General features: G+C 57.1%; 8 protein-coding genes across 10 annotated transcripts; all 8 read right to left on the bottom strand.

The window, feature by feature from the left end:
- Nucleotides 1-152: 152 nt before the first annotated feature.
- Nucleotides 153-1688, bottom strand: ABB37_01438 (hypothetical protein; the record flags this gene model as incomplete). The annotated part of the gene is made up of 1 exon (XM_015797926.1): nucleotides 153-1688. The coding sequence occupies exon 1, from the start codon at nucleotides 1467-1469 to the stop codon at nucleotides 153-155; it is 1317 nt and encodes a 438-aa protein (XP_015663446.1). The 5' UTR covers nucleotides 1470-1688.
- Nucleotides 1689-2029: 341 nt separating this feature from the next.
- Nucleotides 2030-3046, bottom strand: ABB37_01437 (hypothetical protein; the record flags this gene model as incomplete). The annotated part of the gene is made up of 1 exon (XM_015797925.1): nucleotides 2030-3046. The coding sequence occupies exon 1, from the start codon at nucleotides 2891-2893 to the stop codon at nucleotides 2030-2032; it is 864 nt and encodes a 287-aa protein (XP_015663445.1). The 5' UTR covers nucleotides 2894-3046.
- Nucleotides 3047-3883: 837 nt separating this feature from the next.
- On the bottom strand, nucleotides 3884-4483 carry ABB37_01436 (putative mitochondrial hypothetical protein; the record flags this gene model as incomplete). 2 transcript variants are annotated; one of them, XM_015797923.1, is made up of 1 exon in its annotated part: nucleotides 3884-4483. In XM_015797923.1, exon 1 carries the CDS (start codon nucleotides 4325-4327, stop codon nucleotides 3884-3886), a length of 444 nt encoding a protein of 147 aa, XP_015663443.1. In that variant the 5' UTR covers nucleotides 4328-4483. The 2 variants fall into 2 exon arrangements, with proteins under 2 accessions (XP_015663443.1, XP_015663444.1); XM_015797924.1 differs by having other exon boundaries at nucleotides 3884-4459.
- A 495-nt stretch (nucleotides 4484-4978) lies between these two features.
- Nucleotides 4979-5697, bottom strand: ABB37_01435 (hypothetical protein; the record flags this gene model as incomplete). The annotated part of the gene is made up of 1 exon (XM_015797922.1): nucleotides 4979-5697. Exon 1 carries the CDS (start codon nucleotides 5624-5626, stop codon nucleotides 4979-4981), a length of 648 nt encoding a protein of 215 aa, XP_015663442.1. The 5' UTR covers nucleotides 5627-5697.
- A 727-nt stretch (nucleotides 5698-6424) lies between these two features.
- On the bottom strand, nucleotides 6425-6955 carry ABB37_01434 (hypothetical protein; the record flags this gene model as incomplete). Of its 2 annotated transcripts, none has more annotated exons than XM_015797920.1 (1): nucleotides 6425-6955. In XM_015797920.1, the coding sequence occupies exon 1, from the start codon at nucleotides 6791-6793 to the stop codon at nucleotides 6425-6427; it is 369 nt and encodes a 122-aa protein (XP_015663440.1). In that variant the 5' UTR covers nucleotides 6794-6955. The 2 variants fall into 2 exon arrangements, with proteins under 2 accessions (XP_015663440.1, XP_015663441.1); XM_015797921.1 differs by having other exon boundaries at nucleotides 6425-6950.
- A 455-nt stretch (nucleotides 6956-7410) lies between these two features.
- Nucleotides 7411-10971, bottom strand: ABB37_01433 (putative mitochondrial hypothetical protein; the record flags this gene model as incomplete). The annotated part of the gene is made up of 1 exon (XM_015797919.1): nucleotides 7411-10971. The coding sequence occupies one exon, from the start codon at nucleotides 10969-10971 to the stop codon at nucleotides 7411-7413; it is 3561 nt and encodes a 1186-aa protein (XP_015663439.1).
- A 624-nt stretch (nucleotides 10972-11595) lies between these two features.
- On the bottom strand, nucleotides 11596-13357 carry ABB37_01432 (hypothetical protein; the record flags this gene model as incomplete). The annotated part of the gene is made up of 1 exon (XM_015797918.1): nucleotides 11596-13357. Exon 1 carries the CDS (start codon nucleotides 13249-13251, stop codon nucleotides 11596-11598), a length of 1656 nt encoding a protein of 551 aa, XP_015663438.1. The 5' UTR covers nucleotides 13252-13357.
- A 526-nt stretch (nucleotides 13358-13883) lies between these two features.
- ABB37_01431 (hypothetical protein) lies at nucleotides 13884-14531 on the bottom strand (the record flags this gene model as incomplete). The annotated part of the gene is made up of 1 exon (XM_015797917.1): nucleotides 13884-14531. The coding sequence occupies exon 1, from the start codon at nucleotides 14271-14273 to the stop codon at nucleotides 13884-13886; it is 390 nt and encodes a 129-aa protein (XP_015663437.1). The 5' UTR covers nucleotides 14274-14531.
- Nucleotides 14532-14719: the final 188 nt, after the last annotated feature.

Genomic DNA, 14719 nt, shown 5'->3' with positions numbered 1-14719 from the left:
CCGTCGCCCCTCGATCGACGTAACGCTGGGAGGAAGTCCGAGTCGCTTACGTGCATGTTAGTTGTAGTCTTCTCCACGGAATGATGCAACGGTGCTCTTACCAAATTCGGGGGCAGAGCAGAAAAATCTCAACACGCACCTACTTGTTGCGCTTACTCGGCCGCCGTGGCGCCCGCTTGTGGGCTGAGCACTCCACGCAGCCGCTCTATCAGCGCGTCGTCCTCTATGCAATGTCGCACCGAGGGGTCAGCCGTCTCCTCCGCATCCGCCAACCGAGCACGGACGTCGCGCAGCACCAGTCTCAGGCCCAGCGCCTCCATCTGCACCGCCACACATGCCTGCTGCAGCGTCTCCCGCTCGTAGCGCTGCAGCTGATAGAGGGAGATGGCGCTGCCGAGCCGCTGCTGCAGCCCCTCCACGAAGGACATGCTCGTCTTGAGTCGGCTGTAGTAGGGCGACCACACCTGTTCCGCGGCCTCCCTCTCATGCATGGCCGCACTCACCTCCTCCGCGGCGTCGTCCAACCGCGATGTGAGGCGAAGGATCTTGCTCTTGACGAGTTCGTCGAGGGCCGTGGTGGTGGTGGAGGGGGACGACAGACCTGCCTCAGGAAGAGGGGTCACGGCTTGCTCCACCTGCCGTGCGATCAGCTCCAGAACGGGGTGGATGCCGTCAGCAGATCCACCGTGGGGACCGGCTCGGTCGTCGCTTCCGCTGCGGCCGTCGTGCTCGTGCGCGTCGCTCTCAGAAGCGGTCAGCGCGGACACCTCCGCGAACAGGTGAGACCGATGCGGCTGCACCGCGTGCTCACCCGTCGGACTGTCCGGTGCCTGCGTGCTGCCGCTGTACTGCAGATGCCCCTCCGCCACGCCGTCTCCCTGACCCGCGCCGCTGCGCACGTCGTGGCGTCCTTCAGCTCCCACTTCGCCGTTTGCCCCCTCGGCGCGCTGTCCGTGTTGAGCTTCGTAGGCGGCGTAAGGGTCATCAAACTGGTGCATCTCGGCGGCCCGCACGACCTGCGGCATCGACGGCGGTGGTGGCCGCGGGGGGGAAGGCTGGCCCGATCCGCTCGCAGAGGCGGCGCCCATTGGGCCGGGCAGCTGCTCTGGAGAGGGTGGGGAGCGCCGAGCCCCGCCATCGCCGTACCCGAGCCGGCGCACCCACCGATCAGAGTGGCGGGCCAGCGCCGGAATGGTCTGCGGGCTGTGGCGAAACACACTGTCCACGGCGACGGTCTCTAGCAGCTGCACCGTTCGATGGTTTGGTTTCCGCATCAGTGCGCTGCGCCCCGACGACGGGGCGGCGTGCAGCGCCTCCATGAAGGTCTGAAACGCCACCTCCTTCTCCGCGACGCTGGGGACGGAGCGCAGGAACGTGTACAGCGTCGCCGTCGTTTCGTAGGGGTCGTCCGTGATGACCGCGTTCTGCGGGCTCGTCGCCTTCAGGTGCAGCACGGGGAGCGACGTCATGGCTGCGGCTGGTTCCTGTGGCAATGCGAAGGGCCCTTCACTATGGTTATGTTGTCTATGCGGTGAGACCGGCTGACGGCGTGCCCGCGGAGGCCTCTGCCACCGTAGGTTTACTGTCAGCGTGTCTTCAAACCGTTTGGTGTCGCTGACTGCGCTTCGTGATGCAGCCGGCAAGCCTGTTGTCTGCGCTAGATCGTTTGGTCACCGCTGGCGGGAGCTAGAACACACAAAAATCGACACCGTCACGCGCAGACGCATGCATGGAAAAAAGAGTGAAGCAGACGGAGGGAAGAGAGAAGGGTGAGAAATGAAGGCATCGAGCGGCAGGCGGACGCCCGGAAAACGCATATGAGCGCTCATCGAGGAGTTGTTGCTCGCACAGTTAGATGGCGCGAAGCCGTCGTGCCTCGCCCGCCACTCTTGCTTACGCGGCGCGCAGCTGCACTTTCTCAACCCCACAGTGCAGGAGGTTAAGCTCGGCAGGAAAGTCGTTTTCACACGCATGTCAAGAACACAAGATTCAGATGCAAAGCAGCAGGCAGCAAGCAGGGCCCTGCCCCTCACAAGATCGTACCGCCGGGTGCCTCGCCCTCGATCACGCCAGACCGGTGCAGCGGCACCGCCGCCCCACGCGTGATGTGCTGCAGCTCCTCCGACTCCGCGCGCGGGGCGAGGTACAGGTCAATGTACCTCGTGAGCAGCTGCACCCACGCATCGCGCTCCTCCGGGCTGTCCGCGGCCAGCACCAGCTGCTCCCGCTCCCCACTGGAGGCATAATAATCCACCGCAAAGTACGTCTTGCTTGCGTCAGTCGCAGCAGGGCAGTCCTCCCGCAGCACGAGAGGCCAGCACACCGCCGCCTTCTTGAAGCGGCTGCCACGGCTGTTGTGCGTCTCGATCCAGAAGGCAGCGCGGCCCAGCGGACGCTGCGGCTGCTGGAGAAAATCAACCCTGCTTGCGTACCACGCGATGCCCGCGCTGCCAGTGACCACCACGTAGTGCGGCACGAAGGTCTGTGTGCCGCCCGTGCCAAACAGACCGCCACTTCGCACCAAGTGAAGCAGCGTGCCCTCTTTGCTGGTGGCGGCCTCTGGTGCCGCGGCAACGGCAGAGGGACCCGGGGCTGGCGGCGGCGCCGCTGAAGGGCTGCTGGGGGAGCGCTGCACAGTCGTCGGCGACGACCGCGGGGGAGATGCGACAGAGAGGGGAGGGGCAGCCGCGGCAGGCTCCGCGGCGTTGATGCGGGCCAACGGTGACGAAAAGCACTCGCTGTCCGCCGTCGCTTGGATAGGACCGGCCTTGTGGAGGGCGGACGCAGAAGCTGTGCGTGCAACCGAGCTTTCCGCTAGTTTTTCCTCCATCAGGCGGATCTCGTCAGCGATTCCCCGGGTGAGCACATCGATGCGGGTTTCTATGGAGGTCATTGTCTCCCGCTGTCGCTGTCGTGAAGCGCGTCCACCAAACGACTCGAGTACAAATGTGGCGGCAAAGATCGCCTTCGGTGAGAGGAAGCACACGGTTGTGTGCGTGAATTGGTTCCTCGACGCGGGAGGGTCGCGCAGATGAAAGAAACAGCTGGTGTGCGTGTGTGAAAGACGCAGGAAGAGAGAGCAGAAAGAATAGAGGAGGCAGAAAAGGGGCAATAAGAAAACCTGTGAGCAGTGCACCGTGCTTTCCCACGCACTGAACAGGAACGCCAACGCTCTTCTCAAAGTGCAGCGGCGAAGGACTCCCGCTACTTGCGGATTTGCAGAAAGACACGCACCGTCTCTCCCGCCCCTTGCCCACAATGAGAAAACAAGCGCCCGGCCACGACGTGGAGCTGCACCCAGAGCACTCCGTCGCTTCTCGAAGAGGCAGCAGATCAGCCACTACCGTTGGTGGCAACAAAGCTAGCTGCTTTACCGCAAACGGTATTAGCGGCTTTCCTTTCAAAAACTTCCTAGTACTAAATACACCGACCACCACAAATGAAAAAAGCATAAAACCAAAAACAGCTGCTGCTGAGGAAGCGGGGGAGAAAGGCGAGAGCAGCAAAGCGCTGACAAACAAAAGAAAAGAGCAAAGATGACACGTATGATGAGCTCATTTTTCGTAGTTCTTTTCACCTTCCTTGCTTCCTCGGCAGCTGGTTTGTTTTCGTCTTATGTTCGACAGATATGCACGCGCCTTCTGCAGATATCCAGTGTCAGCTTCAAGGGATCTCACAGAAAACAGCGACCAATGCAACTACACGTACTCGCATGGGCCGCTAAGGGCGTGCAACCGTACACCGAGACCTACTACTACTTTAAAATTTACTGTGGTACGTATACGTATATATTTATATGCGTAAGTGCGGCTAGAAAATGAAGCTTGTTTCGCGAAGAATTGAAAGCTAGCACCCCTAGCGCTCCTCTGCCTTCTCGTTCTTCTTACATCTCCCCCACGAAGTTCTCGGTGCCCGGGATGGACACAGTGCCGGAGTAGTGGTGCTTCGCCATCGCACCCGGCTTGTTCCAGCTATACCAATCCATTTCCTTTGCGTACTTATCCTGCGCCCATTGCGGCATCGCAATGCCGGGCAGGTAGAAGGCGCACTGCATCGACTGGTACCAGTCCATGTTGCCGAGCATCATGAGGGCGCAGAGGGCAGATGGGATGAAGAGTACCATGTTGCGCACCGGGATAAGCGCGGCACGGTTATCGAAGCGGCCGTACTGAATAAAGGAAGACCACATGCGACCGCCCCAGCCGCCACACATGGTGATGGGGTAGAAGTTGTTGTACGGCGCCATCCAGCTCACACGGTTCCAGTTAATGCCCATGAAATCGCCCGCGAAGAGGCGGGCTGGGAAAGAAGCCTTCGGCGGAGCCATTATGCCTGATGAGAAGGGAAAAAGAGATTGAATACTGCTGTGAGAAGTGGAACCTTTAGCGGGAAATTCTGCTAGGTGTTGAGTCGATCAACTCTCTCTAGGTGGTTTGGCGTGCTACGTTTATCTGCTTCTATATAGATTTATAGAAGGGAATCTAGGCGCCACGACCGTGGTAATAACCCGAATGTTGTCGTATTGGCGCCGTTCCATTCGTTTTTTGGGCCAACGGATGAACATGAAGAACACCAGTGGGGTTTACGGCAAGGACAGAAAGGGAGAGAGAGAGAGAGAGAGGAGTGACCCGAACAGACCGATCGTAACGAACCCGCAGAGACGCGGATGAGTAGCCTTTTCTTTTTCTTTTTGCGGTCAGGATGCTTTCGTTCCACAATCGCAGCGGCGCAAGTCGCATCGTCTACTACGCCCATGAAGCCGTATCAAGTACGTTCTACATACAATGCGTATATGCAGTCTGAAACCGGGACCCCGTCTCCAACGCTTAGCGGAAACCAACAACACAAAGGAAAGGAAAATTCTTCGTTTACGCTTTCCAAGCAGTATTACTCTTGTGAAAACGATCGTTCTATGCTGCTGTGATCTCAAAAAGAAAAAGAAAAAAGTAGTCAGCAGACATAAATCTAACTATTAGCTCTAAAAAAAGAATAAAGCGGCACCATACTCTAGCAGCGTGGCGTCGATTTCTTGGTTCACCTCCGCTGTCATTTCGCGCAGAAGGTCGATCTCGCCTGCAACAGCGTCGGCACGAAAACTGTTCTGTGCCTCCGCATCGGTCTCTCCTGGGTTGCGCAACAAATTTACCCGATGCATCTCTGCAGTGCGTGCTTGTCGAACCTCCTCACGAAGAGCAGTTAAGTCTTCTTCTGCAGTGTGGGTAAACGCATCTTGTGCTTCTTTATACCCTTCGAGCAGGCTGCACAGCGTTGCGCACGTGGTAGCATCGGCTTCCGTTTTTTCCGAGCTTGCCACCGTGCCTTGCTCCTCGTATGAGTTGACACTACCGTCACGTACGTCACGTGCACTGCTTCCGTGCACCGCCCACCAGATTAAACACCGCACCAGCTCCTGCTCAGCAGACTCAATGGCACGCAAAACATCTTTCTCCGAAGCATCGGTGCTCGCGGCTTCTTCGCGGAGATCCTCGAGGGCCATTTCGAGCATTCGGGACTCGCGCTGCAGACGCAGTCGCGCCGCTCGAGCACGCAGCACTCCGCTCTGAATTCCCTGCGACGCATGGATCGCGGCACCGCCTTGGCTGACGCTCGCCCGGGGTTGGTTCATTCCCTCGAGAAGGGAAAGAAGATGAAAGAGACGGTGCCGTGCTATGGGAAGTCTCGCTTCGGTCTCCTTCTGCGCGTGACCACGTGGATGTAAAGAGGAATAGTTTCGGTGAAATCCAAGAAAAGGCGCAATATGGGAAAAGAAAGCGGTGACACAGAGTTAAAAGGACAGCACTCCACATGTTGTTTGGTTTGGGTATTTTTTGAACAAGCAGGATTCAAGAAGCGAAGACAGCACATAGATGACAGCAGTCAGCAAAGTTAATCCTGTTGAAGATATCCGATGGGACTCATTGGAAGGTGCGAGGAATCCATTCAGGTGTGACAAGTAGCTTCTACTCCCAGCTCTCACAAAGAAAGGAGGTATTAAAAGCTTCGCCTTTTGATACGCCGCGGACACCCTTTGCCTGTGTAATCCCTTCTTTGCACGAAGCCGAAATGATGCAGAGCGCGAGCCAGGCGGGAACAAAAACCCCTTGAGGAAAAAGCAAAGGAACAGAAAAAAGAAGCTGCTGGATAACACCATGAAAAGCGATCGAACGCAGATCAACACGTTTACCACAAACACAAAAAAAATGCAGTCAACTCCCATCGCAGCCACGCCAAACAGAGAAAGGAGAGGCGCTTCCAACATCCAAAAGAGGTCTTTAAAAAAAAAAAGAACTTCAGCAGAAGACGCAACGTATCGCTTGTAGAGTTCCGACGAGGGAAAAACATCAAAATATGCTCGGAGGTGCGACTCGATTTCGTTTCGTTTCTTTCTTTTACGCAAAAGCCCAGTCTTCTCCTCCTTCACGCTTTAGGATTGCGCACCAGCAGCCGGCTGGTTGACGCCAAGAAAAAGGTCGTCGTTTTCGTCCACCTCTTCGTAGGATACCGCACCGGGCTGCGTGTTGTTGCGACGGCGGTTAATGCTGCGCATGATCGTGGTGCCGACATCCGACAGCATCCTAGAGGCTGCGGCGACCGGCGCACCAAGCGACGCCACCGACTCCCCTGCAGCGTGGGCAGAGATGAAAAGAGAAACGTAATAGGAAACCGCCACGAGGAAGCACAGCAGAAAAAACTGGGAGCCGGAGAGGAGCTGCTGTTTGGCGTCATCGTCGTCGGCGGTGCTCGACAGCGCCTTCGCAATGGCGGTAGCGGCGACGTGAATCCGTGACGACATGTTTTCTATTTTGAGAGTTGGTGTGTTTCGGATAAAAAATTTCCGCGTCTGACGTGGATGAACGAGTTGTAGCAGCAGGTGAGGAAAGAAACAGTAAAAAGTGGTGAAAAGCTTGTACCTGTCAGAGTGAATTCAGCGATGTAGCAAAATGCAGACTTCGCTGATGTGATTCGAAGAGAGAAGAGAAAAGAGAAAAGGAAAAAGCAAAGGATATGATAGGAGGCGTTTTATGTATTAGAAAGGGGTAAAACGCTACACTTTGAAGCTGACTTATTTTTCTTTTCTTGTTGCCTCCTTCACTTCTGCTGTGAGACGGTGGGTGGAAAATGAGGTCTCAATGAAGCGGCTACCGTGTAGTACACCGCATGCTACACAAGGAGCGCAGTCCTACGCCGTGCATACGCTAAATCGTTCTCTGGTATTCATTTATTGGTGCGTTAGTGCACATTACGACTGTCTTGTGAAGGTATGTAATTACAATCAGCGTGTCAGAGCACGACGTTCCTGTCGGGAAAATAAAGCTGTGCTTTGTACTCCATTTATTCGGCTTCCTTACGAAAGCAGCCGAGCCCAGCGGTTTACTTTCATTGTCTTTTTCTTTCTTGCGAGTCCACGCCTTACCGTGATGCGTGTCTTCGACGCCACTCGCGATAGTTCGTGTCCTCCAGCCAATCATTTCCACCACTCCTCTCGTACGCCAGTGCGATGCTTTCCTGCGCCAGCAAATCCACGGCCGGTGCGATGGCCTGCCCACTGTGTCGTTGAAACCGTTGTCGCATGTCGGCTGCGGCCTCGTAGTCGTCCTCCGCCAGCTCCACGTCGGCCTCGTCGCCGGGTGGGAGCCGCACCTCCGACTCCGTCTCGTCGGGGCAGACCGCCTTGTCGTCCCACAGCCGCGAGATTGCAGACGGCGCGGCGCCGGTGCGACGGCACACGTACAGCAGGGCATCCCGAAGCGCAACACGCCATTCCTCCATCGCCGCGAGGTGCTTCGCGCGCTCCGGGATGTCAAGAGGAACATCCAGCCGCAACGTGAAGTCGTAGAACGAGGAGTTGTCTGGAGAGGAGTCGTGCTCCATTACCATCGCCGATGCTTTCACGTTAGGTCGTTTGGCGTACTCTACTTGCGCCACAATTCCTGCGGAGTGCAGCTCTTCGGCGACAGCAGGGTGCAACGCGCTGATGGTCAGTTCGGCTCCATTTGGGCTAACAGCTGGGATAAAGGAGTCGGAGGCTGCCTCCACCACCACATTGAACCGCGTCTGCGACAACGCACCGGGGGTTCCCGTGGCGCGGTTGTTGTCGTGGTTGAGGCCGTCCTCATTTTGGCAAATCAACTCCTCCACGGCCGCTAAGAACGCGAGCGACTCGCGCGTCACGGCACCCTTTTCAGCTCTTATGGAGCCGTTGCTGTTCGGGCTCTGCTGCACTTGTGCCAGCTGCTTGTCGCGAAGGTGCAGCTGCCGGCGGACCCTTCGCGACCGCACTTCCTTCGCTAATAGAAGTTCACTGAACGCCAAGGAAGAGAGTCGCAGAACGGGGAGTGCCTTTTTCAGCGCCGCGAGCACCTCTGCGTGTGCTGTCGCGCTGCTACACTGACACGTCGCAACAGCGTCCTTCACTGCGGTGCTCTCAGGATGCGATGAGGACGGCAAGAGACCAACAGGCACCCCAGCGTGAAGGACGCCAGAGCGGTAACGAAGCGATTTCTGCCCGTTCAATCCCGCAGCCGGCGGTCGTGAGGCAGCCTCCAGAAAGCGAAGCATCGCGGGTGTCACGGCACACGTTACTCGACTCTGAGGATGTGTCCACCAGCACAACGGAGAAGTAGGCGCTGCTTTGTCCGTGCCGCGCAACAACGGCGTGTCCTCGACAACGATGGAGGCGGCACCTCTGGCGGTCACACGAAGGCAGATAAGATACCCGCCATCATCGCCTTTACGCACCGGGTCCGTCCGCCAACTGGCGTGTGCGACGGCGGTGCGTAACGCCAATGGGTATTGCTCTGCTTCCTGCGCCGAGGAGCCGTCTTCAATGGCTACCCACGTTGGAAACCCCTCTCGCCCTTCCCTGCGAAGAAGCCGCACCGTCTCCGCCGCGGAATCGCGGTGAGGAACGTAACGCTCCGCATCAGCAGAGATGAAGGGCACGCATTCGACTTGCAACGGCGGCGGAGCCGGCTCACCTGCTTCGAGAGGGCAGGAATTGGCCTCAAGTTGTCGACCTTCAGCGTCAATTTGCTGAAGAACGGCACACACCACCGCCTCGTTCTCTATCACGTTCACGCTCTGGGTCGCGTAGATCACCCAGCCGCCATCCGTGGGAGCATCACCGCGGCCACTGCCCACGTCCACCGCGTGGATGGCATTGTAAAGGCACTGCTGCAGCCGTGAAAAGTTTGTGTTCGCCAACTGACAGCGTTCCACAAAGCTGTTTGGTGGGGCGGTGGAGAAGATGCGCGCAGGTGAGCCCCCTGCAGTGCCGACGTCAGGTGCTGCCTCGCTGCCGCCGCTGCTGTTGCTCAAGCCGTCGGCGGCCTCGTCCGGCTCTCCGCTGGAGAGCCAACCGCGAGGGCGCACACCGTCCTGCGACGTCGTCGGCACGCACACGACCACGCGACCGCGCGGCGGAGTGTGCAATTTGACCCGCTTCTGTGAAGCCGTCGATGATGATGACTTGTGAAGATGGCGGTGGCGATGCGCCTGTTTAGGCGGTATTACGTACACCAAATTCGGATAGCGGTCCGCGACCGGCACCGCAGAAGCATCGTGGATCGGTAAAGCGGCAAAGAGCTCCGCGTGTCCTTGAGCCTTGAACCGTCTCGATGCGGAGGACTTCACCGGAGTGAAGGTCGCATCCTCCACGACGACCACCACACTGCGCAGTCGACTTACCGCATCGTCGTCCTGCTCCTCTTCCTGTGTGGCGCGAAACAGGTACTGGGCAATTTCGGTGTGGTAGGTGCTCGACGCAGCGCGTCCCAAACGCACATCCGCCGTTGTGTCCGCTTGGTACAAGAGCACCGCATAGCTGCTCTCCACCTCCGCGGAAGCGTCGCGCGGTGCGACGGCGGCGGCGAGATGCACACTAAGTACAGAAATAGCATGGGAGAGAAGATCCACGTTGAGCAGCGAGCCGCTCGCAACTTGACGCTGCAGCCAGTACGTGTGGGCGAGTGTCGGCGGACGGTAGGATGCGACGACGCTGTCCTGATCGGGAGCATTCGTGGAAGCTTCGTGTCCTTTCGCCTCTTCTTTTACGGACTCTCGGCCCTCGTTGTCTTGCATTGAGAAGTCGTCTTGCAACATCGCACCCAACATATCCGCCGAGTCAATTGCTTCCGTCTCCGCTACCGCCGTCGTCGATGAGGATACCGTTCTCGCATCTTCCCGCGCTTTCCCGTCTAGCAGACCCGCCGCGGGGTTCGAGCCGCTCTCTGCTAGGCTCACGCGGGTGGTGGCCGCGGTGAAAGGCTCGTAGAGCGGCGCGCCAATCGACTGCGTAGGCACCAGTGGTACAACGTACAGGCACGCATCCAAGTCGGTTGCTGCGAAGACAGGGGAGGTGTTGGGGGATGGAGACGCTGCTGCAGCTGTTGCTGTGACATCGGCACTTCTCGCAGAAGTCACCGGTGACGGAGTGTCCGACATGGCACCTGCGCTGTGGTGGCACTCGAGCTGATCTCGCACCGTCAGTCGCACCAGTGGCAATGTGCTGTTCACAAGGAAAAAAGCACGTGACGGCCGCAGCATTGTATCCACAAAAGCGTAGCGCTCCGCCTCAGAAATGAGACCTTGCTCTACGTAAAAGTCCGCAAAAAAGTGTCGCTGCACGTCACGCATCTCGCGGCGTCGCTCGTCGTCCGACTGCGGCGGCGGAGGCATCTGACCGGCGTCGAGCTCCTCATCGGCTGCTGCTGCCAGCTCAACGAAGAAGCGCTGGGCCAGCGCCAACGTCGATTCACGCAGCTCCGCAGCGTCGTCGGCGTCCTCCTCTGCGAGAAATTTCTGCGCCGCCTCTTCGGTGTGGAAGGTGACCGGCGCCGTGAAGCCACCGCCGTCGCGGTCTGCTTCATCCGCCACCAATTGAATCGGCTTTGCCTCCCGCCATGCACCGTTGAGAAGTTCCTCCTTTTCTTGCCGGGACAGGTCCTTCATGTTGCCCCAACGGCGGTGCATGTTTGGTGTGGGGAGGTCCCGGAGACTGCGTGGGACGCGTCGCCCTCCGCGCTTGCCGGCAAGACAGCGGGTGAAAGAGAGCAGGCCTCGCATTTAAAAAAAAAACGAGAGAAAAAAGAATGCTGAGGAAGGCGTCTTGGCGATTTCAATCCGTTGCCCGTTGACGCCTTTTCCTCGGTAGTTTAACAGATTGCGACATCCAAGTGAGGGAGATTGACAAAGAACAGCAGAAAGAAATTGAAAAGCTGTGATGCTACCTATTAACTCCACAGAAAATATATATATATTTAGGCCCCACGACGTCTTTGCGCAGAAGCAGCATAATAAAACTCCCTTCTTGTTCTTTATGGACAAGGGAGGGGGGGAATGACTCCTGTTGCCCTTGAGGCGTTGCATCGCGTGATGAGAAGAACGAAAGGCCCCATCATAAAAGGAAACCAGTTCGGCTGCGTTCTTCCTTGAAGGTATGAGTCCACGCGTGCAGCTTCTTCCGTGAATCACTTTCGTCTTTTGCCGGCAAGCTACTTCTTGTCTCAATTTTTATTTTTTGAGACGAAATCCTCTCCTGCAAATTCGGTACTTCGCCCGTTTTCGAAACGGACTGTCTTCTCGAGCGGCGACCGCTCATCGCACCGCACCTGAAACCGAGCAAAGACACGCCAGGGCCTGCGCATCCCACAGCGCATCATGCTGGCGCGGTGCTCCATGCAGAGCGGCTGCCGTAGCATCACGCACCGCCGCCTTCTCCAGCGCCACGGAGAGACTGGGCGTCTTGTTGGACGACAGAGCAAAGCCAGAGGCGGTGAAGAGAGGATGTTTCGTGATATCCACCACACGTGCTTCGTACGGTGAGATGAGCTGAACATCGCTATTGGGGGTGCTCTCGTCCGTTTTCCCTGCCTCAGCAGAGGAGGAAGAGGAAGAAGTGGGGGATTTGCTGGACCGATGCGTCAAGAACCGACGCACCTTACTCCCTCTAACCGACAGGTGCAAGTTGAGCGGCGGCACGGATTTGCTGAGCCCCAACGTATTGTGAATGACGCGGAGGTCGGCGTTGCCGTAGACAAACACTTTAGGCGGTGCTGTCCCGGACCCTTCGCCTCTCGTGCTGTCCTCCCTATCACCTCCTCCTCTCACCTCCCCCTCACGGAGCAGCCCACCCCACACCAGGTTCATCCTCGTAGCAAGTTCCTCCAGCGTATTGCACTCCACAAAGACCGCCGCCTGTGTGATGGGTGTCGTAATCGACTCACCTGTGCCGACCGCGCCACGCGCTTCCCTTACGCCTCTTAAGTCCTCCTCCACGCGGGTGTAGCACGCGGTCAGCCACTCATACCAAGCGGACGGGCTCTCGAACACCGCTTGCAGCACTTTTTGAAGAAACTCTGGGTACGTCCTTGTGCAGAAGGCGAGAGGCTTGTAGCCGTTCTTTCCGCGCCCAGCGTGGAGCAGGCAGCGCAGCTGCTTTGCTGCCGCCTTGAAATCACGGGACTCCACTGGAGCTGCGTATAGCGTCTTGAGTGCTTCCCTCTCAAAAATGCGGACGTTGGGAATGCCGTAGGGATCGAGCCCTCTGAAGTTGTGCGTCAGACCGTCACGCATCTGCAGCGAGCGCGACGCCATGGCCTCGGCGGACGACGTAAGACGAGTTGTTTTCAATGAAGAAGAGGAGGAAAAAGCAGTAGGGGAAGACAAGAGGGATGCATCGTGGTCTTCCTCTACGTTAATAAAGTCATCCGTGTCTACTGTACCACTAGAACAGTCAGGCGCGTCACCGGCAGCCCCGCCCGCTCTCTCCTCTTCCCTCTCTCGCTCAATCTTTTCATCTTTCTTTTGCTTGCGTTGCGTCTTAAGGAGGTCACGGTGAGCGCTTAGCTCGTTCCTTGCTGTCTCGTGAAATTCTCTGACGACCGCAGTCAACGCCGGCGTTGGTGCAAAGCGGACATCGATCATCTCGCGAAGAAGGTGGCCGCATGGTAGCGACTCCGCGAGGCTCAGTGTCACATCCGGCTTTAGCTCCAGCACAATTGGTTTGTCGAGTAGCTCGGTCAGCCGCGTCGGGGCGTCGTCGGCCGTACCACCCCCTTTGTTTTGCTGCGTTGCATTCGTCTGAACCGCAGATTCGCTGCCCGCAGTTGCTTGCGCGGTGGTGATGCGACGAAAGGGCACGAAGGCGGCGGAGCGGGCGTAGACGCTGCCTTTGCACTTCACGAACTCCAAGTCGAGCGCGTACGCTTTTGCTGCCTTTCCCTGTGAGAGCATCACTCGACTGGCACGCATCCGAAGATTCCAGCGAGAGGATAACAACGACAGTGACTGACGCTATTTACGGATGCAGAAACAATGCCGCAACCAATCGACTGGAGTGACATCCAGCCAAGCTTCTTTAATGAGAGAAGAAAGAAAGGGGAGGAAAAGGAAGAAGAAGAACAGCAGAGGACCAAGTTGAACGTAAGGGATATGCAGTAGGACGATATACACTTGCTTCGGAACGGAAAAGAAAACGACGCCACGTAAGTGTTAAATTCACATTTTTTGCTTTTTTTTTTAAGAGCATGACGCAGTTTTTCTTTGAACGGAACACCGAAGATGCATATTTCGTAGCACAACGCCACCGCTGGCGTTTGTTTCCTTTTCCTCTCTCTTTCAGTCGCATCGTTACGACGAAGAGTTCCCTACGCATCGATAGGGGAGTTACGGCCCCAAGGCACGCGAGGTGGCGGGTGAGACACACCGAAAAGAATTGCACATCGGGAGAAGCGAGAAGTAAAACAACCAGAGCAAAGGGGAAAAAAGCGACAGTTTCCACTTGACTCGAATACGTCACTCGACACAACCTACATCATCGCTTGGGGGAAAAAATGCGACGGAACAGAAGAAAAAAGGACGCAGAGAGAGTCGCCCGATCTCTCTCAGTCAACGGGCTCCTGCACGACCACGAGGAGAAACCCCTCGCTGCAGCGGACGACAATCTCGTGCAACAACGTGCGCACGCGGATCAGCTCTACGGCACTCTCCCGAATCGGTAAAACGGGCGGGGCAGACGCTGACTTCTTCCGTGACGCGCCCTTCGTACTCTCCGGCGCAGCGGCTACAGGACACGCTTTCATCGGCTCGAACAGACACGCCGCCTGACGCGCAAGGTCGGCCGCCATCGCCGCGTACGACTGCGCCAACGAGCGATCTAAGTTTTGAAAGCTATCGCGAATCGGCTCTCCCGCAGCCGTGCACACCACCACCCCCAACACGCCCTTCGTGTAGGTGAGGTGCTCAATGACGCCCTCGATCACCTCGCGCGACATGGCTCACTAAAAACACCTATTGAGATTGATAATTAATGCTGTTCTTTCCTTTTTAACTTTCCTTAGCCTAAAGAAGGGGAGAGAGCAAATCAGAAGAAACGTCGTTGCTCACAAGAAGAACAAGAGCAGTACGCGCCACCTTCCAAGAGGGAAAAAAAAGAAGACCTCGTTGGAATCTATCGAAGCAAGCCTGCAAAGTGAGAAGAGCGCGGCTTTTTTCGTTTAGATAAACGTTCCGTTCCTTTCCCGCACACCTCTGAAACGGGAAGTGGAGAGAGAGAGAAAAACGTACAGTTCATGGCAGGTGCCATAAGTTGTTGACGTTTTAAGACGAGTAAACCAGAAAGAAGACGATGATGATGAGGCAAAAAAGGGCCATTCTGCACGGATGTGTTATACCAAGCGCAGGCAGTATAAAACGCGTGCAAGCAAGACGCATAACACGC

This window comes from Leptomonas pyrrhocoris (genome assembly GCF_001293395.1).
Source record: "Leptomonas pyrrhocoris isolate H10 chromosome Unknown, whole genome shotgun sequence".
In the NCBI taxonomy this organism is placed as follows: domain Eukaryota; phylum Euglenozoa; class Kinetoplastea; order Trypanosomatida; family Trypanosomatidae; genus Leptomonas; species Leptomonas pyrrhocoris.
This window is presented reverse-complemented; position numbering and strand designations above follow the sequence as displayed.